This window comes from Elephas maximus, chromosome 18 (genome assembly GCF_024166365.1).
Source record: "Elephas maximus indicus isolate mEleMax1 chromosome 18, mEleMax1 primary haplotype, whole genome shotgun sequence".
Lineage (NCBI taxonomy): Eukaryota > Metazoa > Chordata > Mammalia > Proboscidea > Elephantidae > Elephas > Elephas maximus.
The window spans coordinates 70,534,167-70,551,859 of NC_064836.1; the positions used below are offsets into that span (position 1 = coordinate 70,534,167).

At 39.9% G+C, this 17,693-nt stretch overlaps 2 protein-coding genes across 4 annotated transcripts in view; one reads left to right on the top strand and one right to left on the bottom strand.

Moving 5' to 3' along the window:
• The first annotated feature begins 366 nt into the window (after window positions 1–366).
• CMSS1 (cms1 ribosomal small subunit homolog) overlaps window positions 367–17,693 on the top strand; it is a 425,391-nt gene continuing 408,064 nt past the window's right edge. Inside the window, exon 1 of one of the 3 annotated variants that reach the window (XM_049857927.1) lies at window positions 367–660. In XM_049857927.1, the coding sequence (XP_049713884.1) occupies window positions 597–660 (64 nt within the window). In that variant the 5' untranslated portion in view covers window positions 367–596. The remainder of the gene's footprint in view (window positions 661–17,693) is intronic. The other 2 variants (XM_049857928.1, XM_049857926.1) reach the window with 2 other exon arrangements.
• Window positions 7,222–17,693, bottom strand: part of FILIP1L (filamin A interacting protein 1 like) — a 63,117-nt gene continuing 52,645 nt past the window's right edge. The window contains exon 2 of the mRNA XM_049857919.1: window positions 7,222–10,805. Coding sequence (XP_049713876.1) covers window positions 10,614–10,805 — 192 coding nt within the window. The 3' untranslated portion in view covers window positions 7,222–10,613. The remainder of the gene's footprint in view (window positions 10,806–17,693) is intronic.

A 17,693-nucleotide genomic window follows, 5' to 3' on the forward strand; every position in this document is an offset into this window, starting at 1 on the left:
AAGCCTTTCGGGAAGAATAAACATTTTCTCTACTCATGCTGTATAAAAAGAGGACAACAAAGGCTGGCTATTCGTTGTCACGTAGCCGTGTGCACGTTTTTTAAGCGCAAACTGTACAAATCACAATTTCCCAAACACTGACCCACGCCAAACCACACGTGCTCGGTGCTCCTCCCGGGCACAGATTTTTTGAAACTTAAACAGAGAAAAAGTGTCTTGGCATTCCGTGTCACACTTTCTACAATATATTTTAAGAAAAAATAAAACCAAAACAAAAAGTTTTGAAAGAATTTATTTTAAAAACAGGTGCCAGTATATTTTTGTTTCTGTTTCTTTTTGTCTTCGTACTTTCGGGGGATTCATTTGCGTGTCCAGACTTCCCCTGCCCATCGGCTCCAGTGTGGAAAGTGCGGCGAACCTGAGCGCGAGCGCTGGAGAGGCGGAGCGGAGAGGTGACGTCACCGTCGCGGGACGAGGCGACGGCGTCCGGGTAGGGGCTACGCGTGCGGCAACGCCGGCGGCTGCCCCGAAAGCGCCTCGCGTGCCCAGCGGCGCTGCCTTCCCGCGCCGTCCGCCCCTGCGCGCCCCGAGCAGACATGGCAGACGACCTTGGAGACGAGTGGTGGGAGAAGCAGCCGGCAGGAGCAGCCAGCAGCCCAGGTACCCAGCCTGCCCGCGCTCCCGCAGGGCCCCTTCTCCCGCGCCGGACCGCGCGTCTCGGCCCCGGCCCGCGTCGGGGGGTCCCGCTCTCCCGCCCCGCGGTGGCGCGCCCCGCCGTGGGCGCGGGTGTGGGAGTGACGCTTTAGCACGTGGAACTGACGGGTGTGACGTTAACTCAGATCAACCTGTCAGTCAGAAAGGACCCTTTTCCAGAGTCTGTCCGTCTTTTGTTTCTTTCTTGAGAATGAATAAAACAGTTTTCGTGAAAGGAGGTCAAAGGCAGCCCCTGGACTAGATTCAGACTGCTTCAGATCGCTACTCCAGCACTCTGACAGTTTCGCCTCATCTGTAAAGTGCTTGCCGACATCTGCCTAGGTGGTTGTGAAGATAAAACGAAAATAATGTGTGATACACTTTAGCACAGTGCTTGAAACAATGTGTAAAAAAAAAGGTGTGCGCAGTATATATTAGCTATGGCTTTTTTTGTTGCTACTGTCATCATGTAATTTGGAATATTAGCTCCAGAAAGGGGTTTAGCAATCATCCGTGTGAACTCACCCATTTTACAAATTTGGCACATGAGACCTAAAGATGTCAAGCAACTTGACAGGTTCTCATAGCTAGTTAATGTCAGAAACAAGACTAGAATCCAGATAACAAGACAATTCAAACACTTATTTACTATGTGCACCCACTCCCAGTGCAGTGGGCATTTACCAGGAAAGACATTAAGTAACTGCCTCCCGCAGGCTGTCGTTGAACTGTTCTGTTCAAGTCCAGTAAGGCTGTATATGCAATCATGTTTATATTACTTTAAGGTTTGCCTCTCTTCTCTACCAGATTCTAAGGTATTTAAAAACAAAGCCAAAGTCTAATTCATGTTTGCATTATCTACAGGGCCCTGCACATAATAGACACTTGATACATACTAGCTGCAGACATTAATCTTGAAATATGAATTGTGAAATACTCATTAAAAACTACAAAATTCTACTTCAGTTATTGCATTGTTTCCAGAAGGCAGACGTCAGGTACAAACTGATCAGACATCATTTTTTAAAGTGTCGCTAATAAAATACATTCTTGATAAAACTTACAGACTCTTTTGCAGCCTTGCTCATAGCAAATGTATCTGTGTGTCTGAAGGCACAGCACTTTTTTTTTAATCTTTTTTTACACCACTGTAGTGATCCCCAGTTGCTTTAATACCCCCAACTCAGGTGTTAAAAGCTGTTTTTATGGTGTGCTTTATGGATAGACGTCATTTAAGAAATAGTTGAATTCCTCTTGAGTGATAGGGGAAACAGCATCAAATTAGGGACCCTAATTCTAATCCTTAAAAGGTAAGTGTTGCCTTCATTTTTACAGAGAAAGAACTGAGAGTTAAGTAATGTTCTTTGGAACATACAGCAAGGAAGAGGTCTCAAAAGAGGCTAGTTAAGTGTGACTAACTTTCAAAGCTGTATTTTTCCCACTGTTACCGTCTGGCTTCTCTATCAGCATATCTGTAAAATGAAGAGTCCTTAGAGATATTCTTTTTTTTTTTTTTAATAATTTTTTTGGTGCTTTAAGTGAAAGTTTACAAATCAAGTTAGTCTCTCACATATAAACTTACATACACCTTACTACATACTCCCACTTACTCTGCCCCTAATGAGTCACCCCGCATCCTCCTTCCAGTCTCTCTTTTCTTGACCATTTTGCCAGTTTCTAACCCCCTCTACCCTCCCGTCTCCCCTCCGGACAGGAGATGCTAACATAGTCTCAAGTGTCCACCTGATGCAAATAGCTCACTCCTCATCAGCATCTCTTTCCAACCCATTGTCCAGTCCAGTCCATGTCTGATGAGTTGGCTTCGGGAATAGTTCCTGTTCTGGGCCAACAGAAGGTTCGGGGACCATGACTGCCGGGATTTAGAGATATTCTTTTTTAAGAGTGTTACCAACCAACTGTTTAAACATTTCATCTAGTAGAACTTTAGGTCCTACAGCCTCCTTCATCCAAGTTTCCAGAATTCCTATAAAGCGATGTGTCAGAGTCCCCACTTATTTTGATACGAGCTAGATTCCTTCTAGTTTTAAGACTAATCTTTGAAAATTGCTGACATGCAATTTTATCAGAGACTTTTTTGCTTTTTAAATTACCTTTTAGGAAAGTGAGCATATAAATTTTGTTAAGACCCGCTTGCTTCATTATTTGTTGACAATTTGTCTGACTAATCTGTATAGCATTTCTAATTTGGAAGAAATCACAACTGAACCAATTTTTTCCCATATTAATGGGGAGAAATTAGCCTAAACTATGTAAGTTATGTTTGTCTTGAAAGTCAAGGAAGAAATAGTGCATTAAATTAGAGAACAGAAAGATAGTCGTAATGCTACTTTTATCCATGTTATGGATTATGCTACTTCCCTATAAAAATAACATTTTTCCCTATCACCTGTTCCCAGTTCACACTCATGGTGGCAAGGCAATGGAATATTTTTAGCCATGTATTCAGTATTTGTTGCTTATACACCGTGTGTAATAACTGTCTGATATATCTGTTTCCTTATTGCCTAAGAAAATGTACTGTGTTTTGCCATTCTCATGTTTTCATAGATGTGATACATAACTCAGAGGCTCTCAAGGACACTTTTGATCCACCCATGCCCCTTTTGCTTATTTCATGTAGGTCTTTAAGACCTGTTATTTTTATATGAGAATCTTGCATTGCACTGGAGGCCAACATGAGTCTTGGTATTTAGTTGGTGCCTGGTAGATGTTAGCTGAATGAATGAATGAATGCATACATGCTAGATGCTGCAGAACTCTCAGTGACCATAAACTTAAACATGTAATTTGTCACCTAATCCAGATGCTTTTGAAAGACTATGTTATTAGAATTTGCTGGGACTATTCTGGGCTGCTCGCGAAGGCTGACCATCCTATTGGTGACGTCATTGGTGGTGATTGTAGTCATGACCCAGGATAAGACAGCTGAGAGTCACCTTTGCTAAGGAGTGTGCAGCCCAGTCTACCTGAGACATTGGAGCCCAGGAGTCATCTAATAGCATCTAATATTTCGTTTCAATTATTTCCTTATTCCCTGCTTATCTTAAGAAATTATTTTAAGTGGCATAATAAACAATACATACAATAGAATCATGATTTTAAATATTGCAGCTAAAACGAGCTGATCCAATGTCCCAGGTTTTATGTAGTTGAAACTGGGCTGCTTCTCAATATAAAGCCAAAACCTGAGAGAATATCAGTCAAAACATGGACTTTGATGGTTGGATCAGAGCCAAGAGATTCTAAAGTTGGAGGTGGTCCCTTGATCATTCATTCACTGAAAGAGGCCTCCCTTTGCTTTCTCTTTTAAATCCATTATCAGGTAGAGTGTCCAGCAGGCAGCTGGATATGTGTGTCTGGCACCCCAGGGTCAGGCCAGGGCTGGAGATACAGATTTGGGAATGACTGACACATAGATGGTTTATTTTTAAAGAGGATGTTCTTAGCAATTTGCAAAACTCTTAGGCCTCATTTCTTTTGAGGAGGGTTTTTATATAGCCAGCTCGTTCTGAATCTTTGATGTCATCTCTTATCAAGTGTCTAACTAGAGAACTGAAATGTGTAGATACTTGTATGCCCAGTGATGAGAGACTGCAGACAATAATGCTAGCTTGCACTTGTCAAGTGCTTACTATGTGCCAGACACTATTTTGATTGCTTTCCATGAACTGACTCATTTAGTCTGCACAAGAACACCATGAGACAGTTACTGTTATTCCCATTTTATAGATGGGAAGATTAAAGCATTGAAAGGTTAAGTGACTTGTCCAGTGTTATTCACTTGGTAACTGGGGGAGCTGGGATTCATATGCAGGCAATCTGAAACCAGAGTCTGTGCACTTATATTTCTAATAAATAACTCTTCTGGGTGTCAGTGGTAAAAATGTCATCTCTAAAATAACAGTCCTTTATCCATCTAAAAAGGACCTCAGTTTATAAGCCTCTTCAAGAACTTGACTGCTAACCAAAGATTGGCAGTTCCTTGGAAACCCTGTGGGGCAGTTCTACTCTGTCCTATAGGGTTGCTATGAGTCGGAATCGACTCGATTGCACTGGGCTGGGGGATACAGCACTGTTATAAAACTTTATCTATTAAAGCTCTTGGTCTTCCAAAGTTTAGTTGTCCAAAGAGCACTGGTTACTTGGAGCTACAAATAAGCACCTTGTACCGTTGGGCTTTGAGAAGCGTTGTTTCCAGTAATTCACACCTAATCTTGGAGCACAAGACTCATGTACTGGCTGTCTTTTTAATGTCTTTATGAAGTTATTTAATAGGAACGTCAAAGGTAACGTGCCCAAGACCTAACTATCGAATCGCTCTCCAAACCTGCCTGTTGTCCAGACTCCCTCATCTTAGTAAATTAAACCACGGCCACTCAATTTCACAGAGGTCTAGCAGCATCCTGATACATTCATCCATTAATTTCCCTCACCCCTCACGTTTGATCTGTCAAGTCCTCTTGTCTCTTCTCCATAACATGTCAGGAATCTTCCCATTTTTCTTCTTTGTTATCTCCATTGATGTATGCTCTTATCATCCTTTTTTGCTTTAACCACTGTAGTGTAGTAAGCTCTTAACTGGACTCCCAGTTTCCATCTTGTTCCTCTGTGTTTAGCAGCCAGAATGACCCTTTTAAAGGGGAAATCAGAACACATGCCTGCTTAAACCCTCCAGTGGCTTCCCCTTGGCCCACACAGTAAAATTCAGATTACTTGCTGTGGCTGATCTCCGTCAGATCTTCTACTTACGGCCCTCTCGTGTTCTCTGTCCCAGCCTTACCAGCCTTTGTTCTGTTCCTCAGCAGGCCAAGCTCATGGCCCTCTACATATAGCTGTTTCTTTTCCTGCCTGTGCCGAACCTTGGAATTTTCAGTGGCTGGCTCTTCATCCAAGACCTTATTTCACATATCACCTGCTCTTTGAGGCACTTCCTGGTAAGCCAGTTTAGAGTAGTCATCCATTTGCTCCCTTATATTATCACCTTATTTTAGTTATCTGCAGAGCATTTATTACCAAGTATTATTTTCCTTGTTAAATTATTATGGTACCCCCCCTCAACTAGAATGTGAGTTCTATGTACGCAGGGACTTGTTCTTTGCTGTATCCTCATGGCCTAGACTAGTATCTGGGTACATAGAAGGCACTCATTAAGTATTCATTAATTAAATAATTGTTAATGTTTCATAGCCACATCTTGGAAACCTCAGCCTAGACGTTCCATGCCCAAAGAGTCTTGATCTGCTGAAAGAGTTGTTGAAATCCTGCCCAGGCTTTGCATATGATTTGGCAGACGTTGGTTTTCTCTTCTAGAAATACATTAGAAGTACTCATTGTACAACAGGGTCTATGAACATTTTATTCTAACCGTATTTGGATTTAATTTTATAAACTATGTTTTGAGAGGGGACAACAGACTGGCTTTGTAAATGAGCCGATAATTACTATTGTTGACAAAACCTAGAATCAATGTGATTGTTCTTTTTGCTTGAGACGGCTAAAATGGGCATTGTAAATATTATTTGTTGTTGTTGTGGTATAATTTTATGTTACTCCCTTCAAGTTTCATTGGTTTATCTATCCTGTACTAACCCCCACTAGAAATTATTAAAAGGGGGAACACCTGTATCTTTCCTTTAAACCTGAATAACTTAGTTTGTTGTTTTTTTCCTTTTCTCACACCAGAGTTGGGCTTTTATAGTACTACTTTTTATGTATAGGCAGCCATGCAGAGTAAATGTTGTAGAGTTGCCTCTACATATAAGATACAGACTAAACACAGAGGATGTTGATAACACACAACAGAGGATCAACTTCAGGGCAAGTATTTTTCAAAATCATTTATTGAGTTTACATGCTTGGCCCTGTTTTATATACCTTAAAGGAATTGGGGGGGAGGGAACATAATCTGCTTACATGATAAGATTTATGCATTGATGCGGTCATACACAAAGGTGTTCAATCAATTGCAAATAATATTCTTAAAACACGTTCAAAGGCAACAGTCAGGAGCAGGATGAATTTGAAGGGGAAGAAGGAAAGAGGAGAGAGAGAGAGCTACATTATCAGTCATTGTTCTGTTCTCAAAGACCGTGTAACAAATGGCCCAAAGAGAACCTTCGTGGGCCAGTTTATTCTATACAGTTTCCATGATTCTTGCAAATGACTAAATGAGTGCTTCTTGATAACAGTTACGAGATTCTTTACCCAAAGTAGGTCCTGATGTAATTTTGCTAAATGTCTGTGAATCTTGAGAAATACCGCTTAGGAATTTGGAAGGCCTAGAGATAATTCCATTCCCCCCTCAGAGCCAACAGTTACACATGGTATCATCTTGTAGCAGAAGTACTTTGAACTGTTCTTATCTGATATTTTTTAGTTGAACACAAATACATGCATAGAATTATACATTTTACAAAATATATCACAAATAGCTTGAAATATTTATTTTCATAGCGTTTGTAGAATTTTTAATATGATTCATAAATTGCTGGTATTACTTTAAAAAAAAGAGTTGATAAAGCCTTTTTTAAGCTCTTATTCCTGAGTTCTTTGCTAGTCTAGGTCAAACTAGGCCAGAGGTCAGCCAACCTTCTTTATAAAGGCCAGATGGTAAATGTTTTAGGTTTTGAGGGCTAGGCTGTCTCTTTAACAACTACTCAGCTCTACCATTGTAGCAGGAAAGCAGCATGTAAATGAATGAGTGTGGCTTTGTGCCAATAAAACTTTACTTATGAACAATGAAATTTGAATTTCATATAATTTTCATACGTCACAAAATATTCTTTTCAAAAAATGTCCCCCAACTATTTAACAATGTAAAAACCGTTCTTAACTTGCAGGCTACAAAAAAGAAATTGGGATGAATTTGACCTGTGGGCCATACTTTGCCAACCCCTGCCCCAGACTCAGGGTCAGACCCGGAGCTGGATATCGCATATCTCCAGAAGTAGAAGGAATTTGAAACGTACCCGAGAGAGAATTGTGTTTTTTATCAATTACTCTATTACTCAGTCCATACTTATTCATACATTAGACCATTTACTTTCCTGTTGAAGTCAGGTACTTTATTTCAAAAGTTTATAAAGAAATTACTTCGGGAACTATTGAAGTTAAATAAATGTAGGGTTGAGGAAAGAGTCTATCATAAAAGTATCAGGTTTTTAAAAAAAATTCGTTATAAATTGGATTTATTTTCATTCACTTGGATTTTTATCTGCTTACTGTAAAATTTTAACTAACTGAAGTTCTTGTGGCATTATTAGGATAGCATCTTTTATTTTCATCGTTCTTCAGATGGGCCACGTTCCTGCAGAAACAGGGTTATCCCCCGGAGGCAGGATTTTTGTATTTCACTCGTATCACAGGGCACATCCCATTGTGTTCAACATTAAATAGGATTCCTGGTTCTTAGTTGTGGTTGCATTTTTATCGCATTGTATATTGCTTTTAATAAGTATGTTTTTTGGTTTACAGTCCTTTTATTGGAAACCGTGGTGGCGTAGTGGTTAAGTGCTATGGCCCTTAACCAAAATGTCGGCAGTTTGAATCCTCCAGGAAACTCTACGGGGCAGTTCTACTCTGTCCTATAGGGTTCCTATGAGTCAGAATCGACTGGATGGCAGTGGGTTTCGGAATCCTTTTGTTAAAATAGAGCTTTGTTAAAGACTTTTATTTTAATGGGATTAGAACTATATTACCATTTAAAGGTAGGACTCCACTTTCTTCTAGTTGTCTTAGAAGTATTGTTATGTTCCTACTTTTTTTTTTTTTTTTTTTTTTTGACACTTCTCATCTTTTTTCCTCCTGCCCTCTTTTAAGCTTCCCTGGGTGGCACAAAAGGTTAAGCACTGGACTGTTAGCTGAAAGGCTGTTGGTTTGAACCCAGGAGGCACCTTGGGAGACAGTCCTGGCGATCGATCTGCTTCTAGACGGTTACCCTCACAGCCTTGAAAACCCTATGGAGCAGTTCAGGGCGTTGCCATAAGTCGGAATTGACTCTTTTTAGTGCTTTTTACAGTATTTTGTCTCTTTTCTTCCTTGCTGTTGAACACACACCAGCCTAAAAATATACTCCAGGGAGTCTCCTCTAGATTTCAGTAGTTTTGAAATCTCAAACATATAGCACGTTTTGTGCCCCTCTTCAAAGTAAAACTCTCCAAGGGTATTTTGCGTTTCTGGGAGCGTTGTTGGGACCACATGGCCCTTCTCTTCCTCACTCACCCATCCTCTATTCTCTGAGGATTTATTGAATACCTGCTTTATGTCAGTCACAGCGCTAAGCCCTCCACACGTACGTTCTCCCACCTGTTACTGTCCCACACTTCCCTCTGAATTGTCTTTCTCTCGAATTATCTTTGTGTCAGAGCTTCATCACTTTCTTTTGTAGTCCACTCCCTTCCGATGTTCTCTTCCTGCTGTCTTTAGCTTAGGCTTTTCCACCTCTGACTTTTAATTTACTCCATCTCCCTACCTTCTCCCTCTGCCATGTGCCTGCTCAGGCTGCTGCACATCCCCCTACTCTTTGGCTTGCATCGCTCTACCCAGGCCTCCAGCTCCTCCTCCTCCTCCTTTAAACTGGAGTGAGGCTGGGGTATCTGCTTAGTGGCATCAGTGCATTGAATTGGGCTCTGCTGGAAGGGTGTTGGGAACAGCATTTCCTTTGCTTCTGTTCTGCAGGCTCTTTCCCAGGACAGCCAGCTGCAGCACTGCCCTTAGCCTCTAGGATTTCTTCCACAGTCACGTATCCATGTCTCGGTACAGGATTGCTGGGTCATGCTCTTCTTTGAACTATATATATTTTATCTCTGACAGGTTTTGTGAAGTGTAACCGTCTCCCCATCATAAATGTCTTCTTTGTCTTAGAACATGATCATGTTATTCTGTCCACACTGAATTATACCTTTCACTTGCTTCAGTGAGAAAGGCTTTTCAGAGTGATAAAAAGAATTCGTATAGCTTACTCATGGGACTACGTCCAGCCTTGTAGAGAGCTGGTTGAATACAACATTCTGTAGTATGATAATTTTTTGTCTTTTTTTTTTTTTAATTTCCAAGGACAATGATTCCTATCTCTCTGAACAATCTCAATATCGGCAACCTTTGACTCAGATGCCTGATTGTTATAGAAAGCAGCAATACTGATCTAAAATGGTTTGCTGTACAAGGCTAGCAGTGTGATTCCATGGTCTGGTACATACAGGAGGGGCAACCTAATACAAAAGTGGGACAGAAAGTTGTGCCAACAGTCCAGTGTGCGTGTGGCACCAGTGATTATCAAGTAGGCCACATGAAGGATGTGTGCAGCTATTACGCATTTTGTTGTTTCTTTACTCCCTGTAACTAAGAGTTACCACCTTTTTTTCCCCTGCCTGGTCATAGAGAAATCATGATTTAAGAATGATTCTGAATGTTCTGTCATTTTGAAGGAAATAATCTGACTTTCTTAAAACAGATTAGGAATTCTCACTAGCACATTTTCTTATTGAAATATGATTACTCAATAAAATTCTGTGGAATGAAAGGTTACTTCTATCTGTGTTCATCAGAAAACCCACGTACTGGTCTAGTGAATTCAATCCTGTTTAAGGCCGATGGTATACAGTCCAATGTTGGGCTGGATTACAGCGGGTAGGATGAGGAATTGGGTGGATTTGGCGGGGTGGTGGTGTAAAGGTGTGCATGTGTCTGTACGCATACATAGATATGATAATTGTAGATGTGCTGCCCTTTCAGGATGATCTTCACCAGGTCCTGCAGCCTCTGAATGAACCATCTGTCAGTTTGCTGCTTCACCATTTCCTGGAGGCATGGCTGTTCCTCTTTTGGTCTTCCATAATGGCAATTTTAGCTTTCCAGATATTTCTGTAGATGAATGTATCCAGACAGTGCATTGGCATGACTTACCTTTTCCCTCCCATGTGGAGGAAAGTGTTGGAGGTGACAGTCCTTATGATGTGTAGTTTCCCACAGCCAGCCTGGTGAATAGGCTTATCCATAGGCCCTGTGGGAGCCTTAGTAGAGAGCTTAGTGATGCCTGTAGTTTTTGGTTTAGGGATCCGTGTTGGAATTCTCTGCTTGCATACCTCCTTGATCTTGAATTAAACAGAAGGACAAAAAGTAGTTAATGGTATAGTTCCGGACATGAAGTCAACTTGGAGGATCTGATTCTTTGAAAGTACTAGGTCCTCAGACACATTATATTAAAGATTGTAAACTGTAATAGGTTGAATAAAAAAAATTTCAGCAAAGCAGTTCTGCAAACGTGTTGAGTGTGTTCTGTTCAAGCTCTTAATAGTAGATGGTGAGAGATGCAGAAATAAATAAGATTTATTTCTTGTTTTTTGGCAACCACAGTGTAGCTGGAGACAAAACAAAAGCGCTGTCCCCAGTCTCAACAAAGAGCCGTGAGGTTGCCAAAAAGAGAGGTTAATTCCAACTGAGGGGTCTAAGAGAGCTTCATGAAGAAAGTAGCATTTGAGTTGGGTCTCCAAAAACTTTTTAGGATTTTAAACAGCAGGAATGAGGGAGGACATTCCAGAGTGAGGGGACACTTTTGGTAACAGAGTAAGAGAATACATTTGGCAATAGTCCTGAAGTAGGAATGTATCACACATGGCTTAGATATTGAGTTTCATAAAAATAAATTATATTTAAGAGGTGGAATGGGAACACAGACTAGGGCCAGATAGTGTGCGTTTGTGGGGAGAAATGGGAGAGTGGGTTGTGGAGAGACATATTGTAGAGGTAGAATTGTAGTAGTAAGATTTGTTCTGTGATTAACATATGAGGGAAAAGAGAGAAATCATAGATAGCTTGAATGATCTGGACTGGGAGATTGGGTTGGTAGAGTGTGAAAGAGCAAAGGCTTGATTGAGTTCATAGAAATATGCTCTTATTTTCATTTTTTAAAAATTTATTTTATTGTTGAGAATGTATGCAGCAAAAACACACACCAATTCAAGTTTCTACATGTACAGTTCAGTGATTTTGATGACATTGCTCGAGTTATGCAGTCATTCATACCTTCCTTTTCTGAGTTGTTCCCCCTCTATTAACATAAGCTCACTGCTCCATGAGGTTCCTGTGTAATTTTTTGTGTAGCAGTTATCAATTTGAGCCCACATAAATAGTTTTTAAAAGAGCATAATGCTTGAAGATGATTCAAAATGGCAGCCTAGTCATATGTACCACACTGTCCTTCTACAACAAAGACCCAAGAAACAAAGTGAAACACATATAGATGACAGCCCTGGAACCCTGAGAAACAAAGGAAAAGATATAGAATTAGATCAAACACCATTTGGAAAAAGAAACTGGACAGTGGCAGCAAACAGGGAGAGATATGGAGTAGAAGTGCCCTGTGAGACAGCCAAACAGTGGGGCCATTTTGAGACAAAGCCAGCAGTGACCCTGGGTGAGGAACACAGGAAGACAGCATTACAGAACTCCCAATAGCAAACAGTGAAACTGTGTTGACATACCTGGAGTGAAGCAAGGTGAGCAGGACATGAACTGGAGCTAAGGAGGGAAAGTACAGGAAGGAGGAAGAGAGTTTCAGGGATCCTGGCATACATATAGCAGAAAAGAAGACAGGATTCAGAGACAGAATGACTCTAGTGGCAGTCCCTAACCTGTAGGATGGGGGTGAGCGCAGAGCAGTAGACGAATTCCCCTCCTTTATTTCTTTTTTTCTCTCTCTCCCCCCATCCCCACCCACCAGTCCAGCCCCTCCCCTGCTGGAGAGAGTGCCTGTGTGACACTGGCTGCCTGTACCACCCCTCCCCTGCCAGAGAGAGCATCTACACTACTTCCAGTCACCTACCCTACCCCAGTTGCCTACTCCTTCTGATGGAGAGTGTCTGTGTGCCCACCAGCTGACCACCGTGCCCCCCCAATAAAGGGAGTACTTCAGCACTCCCCCAGACACCTGCCTTGCTCCTTGCCTGTTGTTCACCCAAATGGTGAGCAGCTGTGAGCATTCCCATACCATGGGATAGGGCCCGCCCAGTATATCCTAAGCCATCTCACACATACAGTGAACAGCAGTGAGGGCTTGTCCTGCCTGCTGTCCCCCCGTCCAACTGGGGGCAGGAAGTGAACACCCCTGTGCTGCCAGACAAGCAATCACTGAAGTACAACCAACCTGCCTGCACTGATGAATCAAAACAAAACAAAATCATAAATAAAACAACACCTTAATGACTTGGAGACAACAGACAATATCAAATTATATAAAGAAACAAGACGAGATGGTTCAACCAAATGACCAAAGGGGGCAGAAAACCTTCCTAAGAAAACGATGGTAATGGAACTGCCGATAAAGAATTCAGAAAGCTTATATATAGGGTCCTCAAAGAGATCAAAGAAAACACGGACAAAACCCTAAAAAATTTCAGGAAAACAATACAAGAACAAAACGACAAATTAAATAGACAATTAGAAATCATACAAAAACAGCAACTAGAAATCTAGAAGATTAACAATTAAATGTCAGAAATAGTTAACTCCATGGAAGAAAACAGAAGTAGAATTAAAACAGTGGAAGAAAGTATTAGCAAAATAGAAGACAAATCCCTTGATACCAATTTGTTTGAGGAACAATCAGGAAAAAAAATGAAACACAAAATGAAGAAATCCAAACAGTTATGTGGAACACTATGAAAAGGAATTAATTTATGTGTGATGGGAATCCCAGAAGACCCCCCCCCCACCAAAAAAAAAAAAAAGCACAGAGAGATTTTTTGAATATTTGCTGGAAGAAAAGTTCCCCAATATCATGAAAGATGAGAAGATTTTCATCCAAGAAGCTCAATGAATTCCATACAGGATAGACCCCAAAAGAAGGTCACCAAGACATCATAATCAAGTTTTGCAAGTCCAAAGATAAAGACAGAATTCTGAGAGTGGCTCAGGAAAAATAAAATATCACCTACAGATATCACGTACAATGGAACTCCAGTAAGACTAAGCTCTAATTTCTTGGCAGAGACCATACAGGCAAGATGGCAATGAAAGAAAAGATTTGCCAACCAAGAAAATCATACATGCAGCAAAATTGTCTCTCAAATACAATGGTGAAACTAGGACATTCTCAGATAAACAGAAATAAAGGGAATTTGTAAAAACAAGACCATCCTTACAAGAAATATTAAAGGGAGTTCTAGGACAGCAGACAACAACCTGTGAGCAAGCCACATGACGGCATCACCAAGATGCCAACCCAGACAGAGAAATTTAAAAAGTAAAATAAAGCTATAGAACTAAAAACAGGGAACCAGAGGTGCCAGTCTGAAACTGATGACAACTTCAAAACAAAAAGGGGGAACGAATGGTATAGTTACAGAACTTCCTTATGGAGAGGAAGTCAAGGCTATATCTACAAGTAACAGACTGTTTTACACATAGAATGATAAAGGTAAACCTCAGGGTAACCACAAAGAAAATTAACAAACCTACCTATGAAAATAAAGAAGAAAATCAAAAACACTCAGTAGACACAAAATTGACAAAAAAGGAAGGAAATGAAAAGACAATCCATGAACTAAAAGAACTCAGCACAGAAAATTAAGCAGAACAAAGAAATTGTCAGCACTACACACAAATAACAAAATGACAGCAGCAAATTCGTATCCATTGATAATCACGCTGAATATAAGTGGGTTAAATGCACCAGTCAAGAGACAGAGGGCAGGATGGATTTAAAAAAAAAAAAAAAGACCCATCAATATATTGTATACAAGAGACACACCTTAAACACAAAGATATAAAGAGGTTAAAAATCAAAAGATGGAAAAATATATCAAGCAAACAGTATCCAAAAAAAAGCAGGAGTGGCAATATTAATCTCTGATAAAATAGAATTTAAATCAAACTCCATCATAAGAGACAAGGAAGGACATTATATAATGATTAAGAGATCAATCCATTAAGAGGACATAGCCATAATAAATATCTATGCATCCAGTGACAAGGCTCCAAAACACATAAAACAAACCCTAACAGAAATGAAAAGAGGAATAGACAGTTACACATTAATAGTAGAATATTTTAACACACCACTTTTGACAATGGACAGATCAGCTAGAAACTCAAAGATACAGAAGTTCTCAATAACGCACAATCAACCAACTTGACCTTATAGACATATAGAGAGTACTCCACCCAACAGCAGCACAGTACACATTCTTCTCCAGTGCACATGGATTATTCTCTAGAGTAGACCATACCCTTGGCCACAAAGCAAGCCTCAATAAATTTAAAAAATGCTGAAATAATATAAAGCATCTTCTCAGATCACAGTGCTGTAAAATTAGAAATCAGTAACAGGAAGAAGGAAAAAAATCAAATACTTGGAAACTGAGTAACATCACGCTTAATAACCACTGGGTAATAGAAGAAATTAAAGACAAAGTAAAAAATATTCCTAGAATCAAATGAGAAGGAAAATACAACATACCAAAACCCTTGGGACACAGGAAAAGCAGTGCTCCGAGGCCAATTTATAGCAATAAATGCACACATCAAAAAAGAAGAAAGGGCCAAAATCAACACCTTTACCCTCCAACTCGGACAAATAGAAATAGAACAGCAAAAGAAATCCACAAGCGCCAGAAGAAAGGGAACAATAAAGATGAGAGCAGAAATAAACGAAACAGAAAAACTGTTGAAACTTATCAGCAAGACTAGAAGCTGATTCTTTGAAAGGACCAATAAAATTGACAAACCACTGGCCAAAGTGACAAAAGAAAAAAGGGAGAAGATGCAAATAACCCAAATAAGAAATGAGATGGGTGACATCACAATAGAATCAACTAAAATAAAAAGGATCATAATAGAATACTATGAAAAATTACACTCCAACAAATTTGAAGACCTAGGGGAAATGGACAAGTCTAGAAACACACTACCTACCTAAACTAGCACAAGCTGAGATAGAAAATCTGGACAGACCCATAACAAAAGAAGAAATTGAAGAGGTCATTTAAAAAAAAAAAAACTACTAACAGAAGAAAAGCCCTGGCCTGGATGGCTTCAATGGAGAATTCTACCAAACATTCAGAGAAGAGCTGACACCAGTACTACTCAAATTATTACAGAATATAGAAAAGGAAGGAATACACATGAATTTGTTCAGGGAAGCCAGCGTAGCCCTGATACCAAAGCCAAAAAAAGAAAATTATAGACCAATCTCTTTCATGAACATTGATGTAAAAATTCCCAACAAAATTTTAACCAATAAAATCCAACAGCATATCAAAAAATTAATACATCATGACCAAGTGGAATTCATACCAGATATGCAAGGATGGATCAACATTAGAAAATCCATCAAGGTAATACACAACATAAAACAAAGGAAAAGAATCACATGATCATCTCAGTCGATGCAGGAAAGGCATTTGATAAAGTCCAATACCCATACCTGATAAAAAGTCTCACCAAAATAGGAATAGAAGGGAAATTTTCTCACCATAATTAAGAGTATATGTACAAAATCAACAGCCAACATTATTCTCAATGGAAAGAGACTGAAGACATTCCTCTTGAGAACGGGAACCAGACAAGGATGCCCTTTGTCATCACTCTTATTCAGCATTGTACTGGAAATCCTAGCTGTAGCAATAAGAAAGGGGAAAAAAAGGGCATCCAAGTTGGTAAGAAAGAAGTAAGACTGTCCCTATTTGTAGATGATATGATCATATGCATAGAAAATCCCAGGGAATCCACAAGAAAGCTACGGGAACTAATAGAAGAATTCAGCAAAGTGGCAGCATACAAGATCAACATACAAAAATCAGTTGAATTCCTCTACACTAACAGAGAACTCTGAAAAGGAAATCAGGAAAATAATTCTATTTACAATAGTCCCCTAAAAGATACAATATTTAGGGATAAACCTAACAAAGAAAACTACAAAACACTACTGCAAGAAACCAAAAGAGACCTTCATAAATGGAAAAACATACCATGCTCATGGATAGGCAGGCTTAGCATTGTGAACATGTCAGTACTACCCAAAGCGATCTGTAGATACAATGCAATCCTGATCCAAATTCCAATAGTATTCCTTAATGAGATGGAAAAACTAATCACCAAGTTTATATGGAGAGCAAAGAGCCTCTAGATGAGTTAAACATTACTGAAGAAGAACAAAGTAGGAGGCCTCACACTCTCCAATCTCAGAACCTACTATACAGCTATGGTCGTCAAAACAGCCTGGTATTGGTACAATGACAGACACATAGATCAATGGAACAGAATTGAGAATCCAGAAATAAACCCATCCACCTGTGGACACCTGACCTTCAACAAAAGGTTGAAGTCTAATAAATGGAGAAGAGATAGTCTCTTGAACAAATGGTGCTGGCAAAACTGGATATCCATCCATTAAAAATGAAACAGGACCCATACCTCCCCCCATACACAAACACTAACTCAAAATGGATCAAAGACCTAAATGTAAGACCTAAAAACATACAGTTCATGATAGAAAACACAGGGACAATGCTGGGGGCCTTAATATATGGCATAAATAGAATGTCAAGCATAACTGAAAATGCACAAGCTCTGGAAGATAAACTAGATAACTGGGACCTCCTAAAAATTGAATACCTGTGCTTATCAATAGACTTTTCCAAGAGAGTAAAAAGAGAACCTGCATATTGGGGGAAAAAAAATGGCAATGACATCTGATAAACGTTTAAACTCTAAAATATGCAAAAAACTTCAAGAACTCAACAATAAAAAGACAAGCAACGCAGTCACAAAATGGGCAAAGGACATGAATAGACACTTCACCAGAGGCCAGTAAATATATGAAAAGATCCTTGCTATCATTGGCCATTATTAATATCACACGCAAGCAAAATTTAGCTGAAGACCATTCAAAAACGGCTGCAGCAGTATATTGCCAGAGAACTGCCAGAAATTCAGGCCGGTTTCAGAAGAGGGTGTGGAACCAGGGATATCATTGTTGATGT